The 13,675-nt window shown below is 32.2% G+C and overlaps 2 protein-coding genes across 2 annotated transcripts; one reads left to right on the top strand and one right to left on the bottom strand.

Moving 5' to 3' along the window:
- Nucleotides 1-5,872: 5,872 nt before the first annotated feature.
- LOC115233987 (U6 snRNA-associated Sm-like protein LSm2) lies at nt 5,873-7,083 on the top strand. The gene is made up of 4 exons (XM_029804665.1): nt 5,873-6,060; nt 6,180-6,247; nt 6,329-6,419; nt 6,524-7,083. The coding sequence occupies exons 1-4, from the start codon at nt 6,058-6,060 to the stop codon at nt 6,650-6,652; spliced, it is 291 nt and encodes a 96-aa protein (XP_029660525.1). The 5' UTR covers nt 5,873-6,057; the 3' UTR covers nt 6,653-7,083.
- LOC115233986 (carbonyl reductase [NADPH] 1-like) lies at nt 6,675-8,787 on the bottom strand. The gene is made up of 4 exons (XM_029804663.1): nt 8,581-8,787; nt 8,194-8,454; nt 7,429-7,667; nt 6,675-7,301 (listed from the first exon to the last, which is right to left on the bottom strand). The coding sequence occupies exons 1-4, from the start codon at nt 8,596-8,598 to the stop codon at nt 6,998-7,000; spliced, it is 822 nt and encodes a 273-aa protein (XP_029660523.1). The 5' UTR covers nt 8,599-8,787; the 3' UTR covers nt 6,675-6,997.
- Nucleotides 8,788-13,675: the final 4,888 nt, after the last annotated feature.

Genomic DNA, 13,675 nt, shown 5'->3' with positions numbered 1-13,675 from the left:
GCTTAACCTTTGCTCGAAGTAATCGGTGAATTCCCGACTTGTCGACTCGAAGTATGATTCTCACGTGAAGCGGGGTTCGATCGTGCCGAAATTCGAAAGTGCGGGAGTGTCGTTCAAAGTTTAAAGTATCGCGCGTGTGAATCAACCTGAGAGGAAGAGGAGGCCTAGGAGAGGCATCGGGCACCGGTGGAGCAACCCTGTGGTAAGTAAATTGTTATTTGTATATTAATTACTTATTAATTGCATACGTGCAATTTAAATTCAGCAATTAATCGCATAATTTGTTTATTTATTTATATGATTTAAACAAGAGAAAATTAGTGAAAAAGGTTTTTATATGGAAGCTATAATCATGTAAAAGTTTCTACTTTTAGATTATAGCTTTTATATGAAATTATTAGAGTTATTAGTAGAGTTTCTTTCCAAAATTTCCAAAATTATTTTATTATGATCTACATATTATTTGCATCGGATATAAAATTCAATGCGTATAATACATTTTTAAAAATATTAATTATTTTGAGCGCTGCTACAATTTATATGGAAGCTATAATCATGTAAAAGTTTCTACTTTTAGATTATAGCTTTTATATGAAATTATTAGAGTTATTAGTAGAGTTTCTTTCCAAAATTTCCAAAATTATTTTATTATGATCTACATATTATTTGCATCGGATATAAAATTCAATGCGTATAATACATTTTTAAAAATATTAATTATTTTGAGCGCTGCTACAATTTATATGGAAGCTATAATCATGTAAAAGTTTCTACTTTTAGATTATAGCTTTTATATGAAATTATTAGAGTTATTAGTAGAGTTTCTTTCCAAAATTTCCAAAATTATTTTATTATGATCTACATATTATTTGCATCGGATATAAAATTCAATGCGTATAATACATTTTTAAAAATATTAATTATTTTGAGCGCTGCTACAATTTATATGGAAGCTATAATCATGTAAAAGTTTCTACTTTTAGATTATAGCTTTTATATGAAATTATTAGAGTTATTAGTAGAGTTTCTTTCCAAAATTTCCAAAATTATTTTATTATGATCTACATATTATTTGCATCGGATATAAAATTCAATGCGTATAATACATTTTTAAAAATATTAATTATTTTGAGCGCTGCTACAATTTATATGGAAGCTATAATCATGTAAAAGTTTCTACTTTTAGATTATAGCTTTTATATGAAATTATTAGAGTTATTAGTAGAGTTTCTTTCCAAAATTTCCAAAATTATTTTATTATGATCTACATATTATTTGCATCGGATATAAAATTCAATGCGTATAATACATTTTTAAAAATATTAATTATTTTGAGCGCTGCTACAATTTATATGGAAGCTATAATCATGTAAAAGTTTCTACTTTTAGATTATAGCTTTTATATGAAATTATTAGAGTTATTAGTAGAGTTTCTTTCCAAAATTTCCAAAATTATTTTATTATGATCTACATATTATTTGCATCGGATATAAAATTCAATGCGTATAATACATTTTTAAAAATATTAATTATTTTGAGCGCTGCTACAATTTATATGGAAGCTATAATCATGTAAAAGTTTCTACTTTTAGATTATAGCTTTTATATGAAATTATTAGAGTTATTAGTAGAGTTTCTTTCCAAAATTTCCAAAATTATTTTATTATGATCTACATATTATTTGCATCGGATATAAAATTCAATGCGTATAATACATTTTTAAAAATATTAATTATTTTGAGCGCTGCTACAATTTATATGGAAGCTATAATCATGTAAAAGTTTCTACTTTTAGATTATAGCTTTTATATGAAATTATTAGAGTTATTAGTAGAGTTTCTTTCCAAAATTTCCAAAATTATTTTATTATGATCTACATATTATTTGCATCGGATATAAAATTCAATGCGTATAATACATTTTTAAAAATATTAATTATTTTGAGCGCTGCTACAATTTATATGGAAGCTATAATCATGTAAAAGTTTCTACTTTTAGATTATAGCTTTTATATGAAATTATTAGAGTTATTAGTAGAGTTTCTTTCCAAAATTTCCAAAATTATTTTATTATGATCTACATATTATTTGCATCGGATATAAAATTCAATGCGTATAATACATTTTTAAAAATATTAATTATTTTGAGCGCTGCTACAATTTATATGGAAGCTATAATCATGTAAAAGTTTCTACTTTTAGATTATAGCTTTTATATGAAATTATTAGAGTTATTAGTAGAGTTTCTTTCCAAAATTTCCAAAATTATTTTATTATGATCTACATATTATTTGCATCGGATATAAAATTCAATGCGTATAATACATTTTTAAAAATATTAATTATTTTGAGCGCTGCTACAATTTATATGGAAGCTATAATCATGTAAAAGTTTCTACTTTTAGATTATAGCTTTTATATGAAATTATTAGAGTTATTAGTAGAGTTTCTTTCCAAAATTTCCAAAATTATTTTATTATGATCTACATATTATTTGCATCGGATATAAAATTCAATGCGTATAATACATTTTTAAAAATATTAATTATTTTGAGCGCTGCTACAATTTATATGGAAGCTATAATCATGTAAAAGTTTCTACTTTTAGATTATAGCTTTTATATGAAATTATTAGAGTTATTAGTAGAGTTTCTTTCCAAAATTTCCAAAATTATTTTATTATGATCTACATATTATTTGCATCGGATATAAAATTCAATGCGTATAATACATTTTTAAAAATATTAATTATTTTGAGCGCTGCTACAATTTATATGGAAGCTATAATCATGTAAAAGTTTCTACTTTTAGATTATAGCTTTTATATGAAATTATTAGAGTTATTAGTAGAGTTTCTTTCCAAAATTTCCAAAATTATTTTATTATGATCTGCATATTATTTGCATCGGATATAAAATTCAATGCGTATAATACATTTTTAAAAATATTAATTATTTTGAGCGCTGCTACAATTTGGAACTTCTATTTGCATGTTACAGATCAACGTAGCGACCCTGACATTCTGAGAGGAGGAGGAGGCCTAGGAGAGGCATCCTGCACCGGCGGAGCAACCGTAGGGTGAATATTTATTATTTGTATACTAGTTGTTGAAAATCGCGTACTAATTCGATCTTTTTATTTGAATGAATTAAACAAGAGAAAATTAAAAAGAAAGATTTTTACATAATTCCTATAAAAATCTCTATGTGAAAAAAAGTCTTTTTATAATTTATAAAATTGTTCCATATTTATATAGAGCTTCTTACAATTAGCGTTGTACGCATCGAATATAAAATATTCCGCATTAAATATTAGTTATGTTATAGACGCTGCTATAACTTCGACTCCTATGATCAAACAGAGAGAGATCAACAATATTTTTATTATATATTATATTATATGTATAATAAGATAACAAGATTTAAGTATAAATGATCAATGTGCAATATTAGATCGTAGGATTGTCTAAGATATTTAAAAAATTAATAATTATGAATATTTTTTAAAATAATCTTATGTTACTAATAAAATAGATATAGTTATCTTTTAATAATATCTTATTATACAATCTTATAAATTGTAAAGTACAATAATATTACACTCACAGTTCTCTTTATCATTATTATTTAAAAATTGAGTTTAGTGCAAAAATAAAAAATATCACTGTTTTACTAAAGTTCTACCTGGTTTTGGGAAGCATCGATAGATAGATCTGTGTAACGAACCAATATAGAAAGGGGAATTATGGAGAAACAAGTAAATATTAAGTATATCGTGTGGTTGTCATGTGACGCGAGATAATAGCTATGAATGAGGAGGAGGTTTGAGTGCTCTAATGAACCTGAGAGCTATGCCGGCGGTAACGTATAGTGTTTTCGAGTGAAGCAAGTTCGATCGTTCTAAGACCGATTAATGACATCATATACTTCGTTTTGGATTATTAGGGGTACTTGAATTATTATATAGATTAATCAATGGAATACTTTAATTGAATAATCGTTTGATTGATTAATCAGGGCAAAGAATCTTATACTTTAAAGACAAAATAGCGTTAAAAACGGGGAATGTACTTTATATTATTTATATTAATCAGATTCTCTCAAAATCTATTTTTGGTCAAACATATATTCATGATAAATTGGGTTTAATTGCTCTCAAAGCGATCAAACTTGCTTCACTCGAAAAGCTAATAGTTACCGGTAGGGTCACCCATGCCGGACAGGTCGAAGGGGAAGAGTTAGACTAAGAGAGATATACTACCAGTTATGGCCGTGTTCCGATATTCATTGCCAGTACTGAAAATCTATAGCTTATATCACATACACTATAGATTTTCAGTATTGGCAGTGAATATCGGAACACGGCCTATAATTTTTATATTAATATTTTTAAATAAAATGGGAAATCCAAAGGACATTCAATATAATAGACAGGGCAGACATCCAGGGGTTATCCAGGGGACATTTATAGGACATTAATACTTATTACAATACTTAAAATTTCTAAATTATATTAAATAGCCTACATAACCGAAAGTAATCATGTATGCATATTAAATTTTCATAAAATATATTTATAATAATATCTTAAAACATCCTACAAATATCCTGAACCATCCTGGACATATTCAGGATGATCCTGAGGACGTTTTGTGCTGTCTGGGTAGGGAAAAGGAAGCTTTAATCGTTTTTAAATTAATGTCATACATATACATATCTAATTACTTTTGTTTTAAGAATAAGAAAAAAGTGAAAGCAATTTATTATAAATATCTTTTACACGTTATATTTAAAAATTAGGAAAAAAATTATTAAGAAAATTAATTTAAGATAATTTATTTCATTTTACATGCACATATACATAAAAATACTTCAAATTATAACTTATTATCGCTGTAGTCTATACTAGAATGACATCACGCGCAGCTAATAAAACATTAATAAATAAATATAATATTTCTTCGCATTTTTAATCCACAATTATACATTTAGCACGGACACGCACCAACCGGCCGTTTTACCATGGCATTGAAAAGTGAATCTGGCCATGTAATTCCGCCGGTTCTAAAATGGATCTAGTTGGCGCTACTGCATCAACTAGAAAAAGCGTCTCTCGAAAAACGGCGGCGTGGCCTCTCTTAAGCCCGTATCAGACATTATGCAGTTATGCATTGAGATTGAAATTTGACCAATCAGGACAAGAAAATTTTAGTTCCTTTTATCCTGATTGGTCAAATTTCAATCTTCAATACGTAGTCTGATATACTATGGGCTTCAAGCTTCTCTCTGTTTCTATCATAGATATAGTATATCTAGAGCGTAGCATGACGAAAGAGAGCGCTATGCTCTGTGCGAGCGAGAGAGAACGCAAGGGGCACGAAACAGAGTATGTCCTTTTCTACGTGGGCATCGGCCCCCACTCCTTAAATAAAAGCAAATGCTCGGTCTAGATATACTATGTCTATGGTTTCTATAAATCATTTGTCAAACTGCGTTGCGTTCCAAAATTTATCTTTTGGAGTAGAGCAATGTTTGATTGACCAATCAGGAGAGAGAACGCAAGGGGCACAAAACAGAGTATGTCCTTTTCTACGTGGGCATCGGCCCCCGCTCCTTAAATAAAGGCAAACGCTCGGTCTAGATATACTATGTCTATGGTTTCTATAAATCATTTCTCAAACTGCGTTGCGTTCCAAAATTTATCTTTTGGAGTAGAGCAATGTCTGATTGACCAATCAGGAGAAAAGAGACAAACATTTCTTCATTCTGATTGGTCAATCATAGTATATACTACTCTACATCAAGAAGTAAATTTTGGTAATTCTGAAATCCTGATACAATTATTTCTCTAAGTTGGTACTACCGTTTATTACCTGTTCATCTGACAACACTGATCAGAGTTTCTAGATTGTTTCTAACAAGCCATCAATTTTGATGCCTTGTAATTCTATGATATGAGATTTATTCCATAACGTGCATATTTCATTGTAAATAATCATATAAGTTAGCATATAATAAATATACTTAAATATACGACTATATATCTGCAAGAATTAGCCATGGTAAGTTATAATATAAGAATGCGTCATATGATATAGCAAGTATATATCACATTCGGCTTTTTCTTCTATGTGTCGTTTTTTATTATATTAAATATAATTGAATGTATTTTTAATTTTAGTTATTCTATTCCTTCTTTAAGTCCTTGATCGGAAAGGACGTAGTTGTTGAATTAAAAAATGATCTCAGGTAAAGTATATATATTATGCAGTAGTAAAATGAAATTTCAAATCACAATGAAAACCAATAACTTAACGTTTTTTGTTTTAGTATTTGTGGAACATTATATTCTGTCGATCAGTACCTGAACATAAAATTGGCCGATATTAGCGTTACAGATTCTGAGAAATATCCTCATATGGTACATACAAAATCGATTTTTTTTACATGCTATTCAAGTAGTTATTAAAATTATCTATATAATATATATAACCAAATATAACTAAATCATACATTAAATTTCAGTTATCGGTAAAAAATTGCTTTATCCGTGGATCTGTGGTGCGATACGTACAACTTCCAGTAGACGAAGTAGATATCCATCTTTTAACTGAAGCAGCACGCAGAGAAGCAATGAATGCTCAAGCAAGATAGTTTATAGTTATATTAAATATCATTTATATGAAGAAAATCTTTTTACTTTCCTCTAATTAATGCATACATGTTTTACATTCTATGTAAAAATAAGATAGAAAATCATTTAACATTTTTCACACAATTTTGGAAAATGTGAATAATAATGTATTATCCAATACAATTTTAATATATATATATGAATCTTTATTCAACTGTTCAGAATTAAATTTTGTAACAAATAGCTGTTTTAAAATCTTTAAATAATGTGTGTTTATATAATTAATCACATTTATTTATTCATTTGTGTGTGTTATACTTTAGAAAAATAATTAGCATACGATCAGGATTTATATATTTATCTTATTATTTCCAGTTTGATAAGGTCATATCATACCAGATATATTTTCCCTTTATCTCTGTATTTTCTGGTAATAAAGCACAGTAAACAGGTGCTACAGCTCCTTCATCTGGTGTCAAAGGTCCTTTATGACTAGTCATATCTGTATCTACATAACCAGGATGTACTGCATTCACTGCAATATCTTTTCGGGAATCCGCATTAAACGTAGATTGATGAATACCAGCTAAAGCAGATACTCCGATTTTACTTGCTACATATGCTGAATTTGACCAACCAGCTTGCACATGTGTATTAGATTTTGCAGCACTAGAAATGGAGATATATATATATAAATTTATAAATTTAAAAAGTAGCAAATATATAAATTTTAAAAAGTTTTTTGAACTAACATAAATTCCTATATACAAATGATTGAAATTATATAATTACTTACTTGACAAATTCGTGCATAATTTTATCTAATTCTACTTCAGTCAGATTTGGATCAGATAATCTCTCTTTCAATGTATTGCCAGTAATGTTGCAAAGACGTCCAGCACTACTGGAAACATGGACCACTCGGGCATGTGGTCTAAGTAACGGATAAAGTGCAGTACACACTCTACGTAAGCTGAAATAATTTACTCGTATTGTTTCTTCAGCTTGAATCCCAAAAGGTTCTGTTGCATCAGTCTATAATATATAATTAAATGTTAACATATATATCTATTATTTATTAGTTTTGTGTACACACATGTTCTTTTCTAAATATAATAACACATTTTATTTATATAACTTCTCTATTATTCTGCATATATAAATATTAGAATAGAATTTTATCAAAAATCTATATTTTATGAGATGTCTTATCTTATTGATATTAAAAAAATAAAAATATATAAAAGATGCACATATTTTTTTAACTAAAAAGAAAAGAAAAAAGAAGAATAAAATAGACAAATTATTCACTTAAGACGATCTTGGATATAAGAACGGACTATGAATACCGGCCTAAGTCACCAACGAGATATTATTGGGCGATACAAGTCATCTATATTTTATGAGATGTCTTATCTTATTGATATTAAAAAAATAAAAATATATAAAAGATGCACATATTTTTTTAACTAATAAGAAAAGAAAAAAGTAGAATAAAATAGACAAATTATTCTTTAAAATCGAGTTTAAAAACTGTATCAAGTTTGAATATTTTAATTACTTTAAATGCTATAGCAGCATTGTTGATTAATACATCCAAACCATCATATGTATTCTTCAAGTAATCCCGGAATTTTGTGACACTCTCGTCATCGGTGATATCCAATTGATGGAATTTCGGTTTCAAATCTTGCTTCTCCAATTCGTTGACAGCAGTCAAACCGCGAGTGATATCGCGGGCCGTTAAGTAAACAGTCCCATCGAATTGTTGACAGAGAGATCTGACAATTGCATAGCCGATACCTTTGTTTCCACCTGTTACCTAAAAACGAGATAGCGTGACTTGCAAATTTTCAAGTTTGTGAAAATTTCTGTTAAAAATAATTAATAGTAGACACATGCAAGGAATCTTTATTCTTTATTTTGTAATTCGTGCCTAATTACATACCACAGCCACACGTCCCATTGTGTTTCTCACGCAATATTTGGTAAAATTGATATTTTTTTGCGATTTGACACTGCTATTTGCTGTTTTGATGATACAACGATATGACTCTTACGAGTATGACAATACAGATTGATACAGGTGCTTCTTCTTCAATCCTGGATTAGATTATCAATCAATTATCAATGGTTTGACGATATAAAGGTCTATCCATACGGTCACAAACAAGTAAGACATCATTCGTTGCTGCGTATTGGAGTAATGAAGACTAGCGCATGCGTATCCTTATATGAAGTTAGATTATGTCACCAACGAGATATTATTGGGCGATACAAGTTGAGAGAGAGAGAGAGAGAGACTAAATTTAGCATGACAAACACATCGAGAGCGGAAATATTCGAAAATTTAGTCATGCGATCTGGATCCACGGCTTCTCATTCTTGCATGCGAAATTCATTCGCGTCTGATATCTGTCTCAAAATACATATGCCAACACAATGCGATGTCATCAAGCATCCGTTCAATATGTCTATTACCATTGCTTGTACATTAACATCATTATTATTGTTTGAGCCGTTTATGAGACGTTGTATCTACGAATCATAGCGGTTTACTACTTTAGTGTAACCAAAATTGAGAATAATGGAATTTGATTTGTTACATTACATGAGAATCTTCTTTTCTGTTTCAAATAACAATACAAGATACTTCAGAAATCCTTTCTCTCTTTTATTCTGTGAATGTCTCTTAAATTTGATCTAGAGATAATTTTTTAGAAAAATATTACACATATTATATTTATTTATACAAATATTGTATTACATCATTATATCATTGGCATTTTTTAATTAATTAATTTATTTATCCGTACATATGTAAAAAATTATAATTGTAATAGATATATATTAAATATGTATAAATTTATTTATCATACACAAGACAAATTAAATCCTTAACATAATAATTAAAAGATTTGTCATATTATGACTTATTTTAATTATTTTACTATAATATAAATATAATATAATCGCGTTACATGTGGGAGAGACACAATTTTTCTTTGGTTATGATTATAGAAATTTTTTACATTAAAATGGATCGGAATTAATTAATAATAGACATAAAAATGCAATAATTCGTCATGAAATTCTGTTCTATCGAAAATTCTTGCGACACAAACCCAGTTTTCGTGTGCAAAAAAACATTGCGTATATGTATATAAGTACATACAGCCACCGGCAAAACGGTGTCGAAATATTTTTCAGGCATCCTGTGGTGCGCGCTTATCTTCCCGCGAGATAACACCCCCCATATCGAAAATGCGAGCCGTTCGATCGACCGTGTCGTATCGAAAGCCCACTGAGCGTCTCCTGAACGAAACCCCACCCGGTATACTACACGGTCCCTATATGTCTATGTATTGGCCGTATATATTCGCGTATGTACCCGTGAAGCTGCGGTCCTACACACATACGTGCCCATATATGCAAACAAACGCGCGCATACGTATGTATGCGTATCGGCATACATAAGTGTGCTCGCATCGGGCATACATAAGGGTTGATAGTGCTCGAGCGAACGAGTCACCCTTACGTGCAGGGCGTGGTCAGGGTCCACCAATCAGAGGACGGGGAGAGAATCTCACCGAAAGGCCAAATCGAACGAAGTAAAAATTTCAGCGGTCGCGTCAAACGCCGACGCTAAAGAGGATGAGCGCGTTTGATCCGGGCTTACATTTTCGTTACTCACCCCCGTAGCGATCCGCCACTATGCTCTCAAGTCCCTCGTTCCTTTACGAACGATACTTCACATGTGATTTTAATTTTATTCACGTGCTTGTATTATCCACAATTTCTTCCTTTTCGCAATTTTTTCGCGAATTTGGTCCATAATATACGAGTCTCATGATTTATTTGCAAAATTGATTAATTTGGTGTGAAAAATCTCAATCTATCTTATACAATTTTTTTTTATACAATATGAAAATTGTTAATTGATTAGACAATTTTACAAAATATTTTTTTATTACTATTTCAATAGCTGTAGCTACCTTTAGTTATATCTGTTCACATACATAAAGTTTAGAAAAAAATGATACGTACTAAAATTATTTTAATACAGGAATATAAAAAAGTATATATATTTTTTGTTTTACATTTTTTTATTTATAATTATTCTATTATTTTGATTATATTATTATTTATAATTATGTCACTTATACATCACATAACAATAAGGAGTAAATATATATTCAAAATTATAGTTTTCCATATATTATATGCTGTTAACCGTGCGATATAACTTAATTCTGCATAATCTTGGATCGTGCATAATTTTGGATTCACATAAAATCAGATTAATCGGGAGCAAATAGATTTGCGAAAATATGTTATGGAAACTAAATTCTCTCTGCAAGCGCAGATTCTTCTACGAGATTCTTCTTACCGAAATTTCGACCGTATAGTGAAATTATCGGGCGTTGTGGAAGATGGTAAAGAGGGATACGTACATGAGGGAAGGGGGAGGGATGTTGGAAGAGAAGACGAAGTGGTAGAGTCTGCGTTTAATAGCCGTAGTGTTACCTTAGAGGCTCCTCGCCATTAAGAATCCCGCAAGACCATTGCGGGGGGTTTCTCCCCCCCTTTCCTTGGCCACCCTCACTCCCTCGGGCTTCTCCGGGACATATTACATCGCGCCCCGGTAATGCGGATACGATACGCGGCTATGCATGCCCGCCTATGACTATACATTGCCGGAGAGGGTATACCATGGGGTACACACTAAAATCATTAGGAGCACGTGCGCCTCGCAGCGCGCAGAATCCCGATCCCTTGCCATTAGAATGCTTAGACGACGACGCTGTCCTATCCTGGAGATCAATATCAAAACAACGTCGGGTGACCGCCCACGATCGTAGGACGATGCAAATCCTGAAGCTTTGTCGATGTCTCACACAAACGAATTCTATCAGCGCAATTTTTATTTTTTTTCCTTCACGCAGGGTGGTTTGGCCGACGAAAGGTTCTGAGGGGTTTTGGATAAAATTGTTAGGCGCCAGATATGGAAATCCGGTATAAAAATCCACATTGCATTAAAGTATACGAAAATAAAAAGATGGGATCGCGATGGCAAGATCTTCCGATTACTCAGCCTCGAGAGATGGTAGAGAAGACGGTTTGTTAAAATAAAAAAAATTACAGGATCGAGACCTGGAATTAATAAATCAAAATGTTTTTGAAATTGGAAAACGGTTAGAAAATCTATAAAGATTTGGATCAAAATGACGCCAATAACGAACCTAGGGCTTTCAATAACTTTAAAAGCAACAAACGCAATCGCTAATAATAATATTCTATATTGCTTTCTATGTTTATTAATATAAAGATTCTTCTCTATATTTATATAAATATATAACACACGATATATCGCTTTTGCCGAGTAACGACCCCGTTACGTTGCCTGCGTCATCTCCGTGTTTTGACCGCGAAGCCGAAGGAAAAGAACGTCGCTTACACAATCTTGGCGCATCTACTTTTCTAAATTATGTTGCCCTTCTTCACCATCTCGGTTCGTGCATATAAGAGGTCGCCTCAAAGGAGAAAGAGCGAGTGAAAACGAGCGACCAAGGGTGCTAGGAGATGCGGAGAATGCTGCAAAAGAGAGAAAGAGAAAGTGTATGTGTGAGTCTGTATCTATATGTGTGTGTGTAAAGGGAGATTGTATGCGCGCGTATGGAGGAGAGAGAAGAAGAGACGATGAAAATAAACGAGCTGCAGAGAGAGAAAGAGAGAGAGAGAGAGAAAGCTGGTACTCGCGCTGCTTAAAATTCATAAGACGCTCTGTTTACTTACTAAAGATACGCGGCTTGCCTCCGTCGCACCCCAATCCCGTGCCCCCCACCCCCATCATGACGGTCCGCACTCACCCCCTTGTCTTGGCGACGCCGTGCTTTATCGCGGAAAAATAAAATTATTGGTTGCACTTTTCTCCACGCGAGAATGAGGCTAGAGAATCGCGCGTCGTTCCTTTTTGTCATCACCCACGTCGAGACAATTCTCGAGACGTGAATTTTCTCGCGATGTTTAAACCAAAAAAGAGACGCCGAAAAATGCTAGGGGGATACATATATATTTGCCTGAAATGGGTATCTCATGCTTAGACATTCGACATGGACCATCGATGAAAATAATTTATAAACGATAGCTTTTTCTCCCTCAAAATTTATACTTCAAATTATGGCCGAGAATTTTTAGAATTTTTATATTATATATTCTAACGTAATCATATATTGTTCTTTAATTTGTTAGTTTCTACAAAATTTCAAAATTAATAATTTTTAACATATATATGCTCATCTATTGTATCAATAAAATTTTATAATTTTGGATAGCAGGCAAATCAATGAGGAAAAATGATGAAAATGTCAATCCCACTTTTTCTTTTTTATTAGCCGGAATTAATCATTTATTACCCTCTACCCTCGTGTCGACCGCATTCCGAAAGATCCGAAGGCCTGTTAATTAGCACGGGAGCGCGATTATGAACGTCGCTTCGATCGGCGTCAGCCGGCAGTAAATCAGCTGCCATTGCGGGCGACCTTGCGCGGAAAGAAAAGGAAAAGTCGTTCAAGGCTGAAGGGAGAGGTCGACTCGAAGCGCGCGAGAATGCGACGGCTTGGAAACGTAGGTGGAAACGGGATAGTCGCCTGATTATCTCGGACGAGTTTTCTCAACGGCTTTGCTCGCCGTCGACACCGTCGTTACGCATATACTTCTTCCGGATATGCGCAAACGGGCAGCTATGTGCGTGTGTAGTTGGGAGATACGTGTGTGTATGTGCCTGCCTGCTTCGTAGCTACATTTACTTCGCCGCGTTATAATCTCGTTGCTCCCGGCGACGTCGAATAAAGTACTTCCCAGTACTGCCGGTAACGCGAGGCACCAACTATTAACTCATTAGTCGAAGTTCTTCGTATTATCGCATTCTCTTTGAGAGATCGTGCTGGTGTTCCCGTACTTACGGTACCGTACGGTACCGTACCCGCCGGGCGGATTGGATCGGGCATTTGAGGAAGACGGAAGTGGAAACAGAAAGGGAA

Source organism: Formica exsecta, unplaced genomic scaffold (assembly GCF_003651465.1).
Source record: "Formica exsecta isolate Colony F162 unplaced genomic scaffold, ASM365146v1 scaffold192, whole genome shotgun sequence".
Classification (NCBI taxonomy): Eukaryota; Metazoa; Arthropoda; class Insecta; order Hymenoptera; family Formicidae; genus Formica; species Formica exsecta.
The sequence above is the reverse complement of the archived record's forward strand: the minus strand, read 5'-3'. Positions and strand labels throughout refer to the sequence as shown.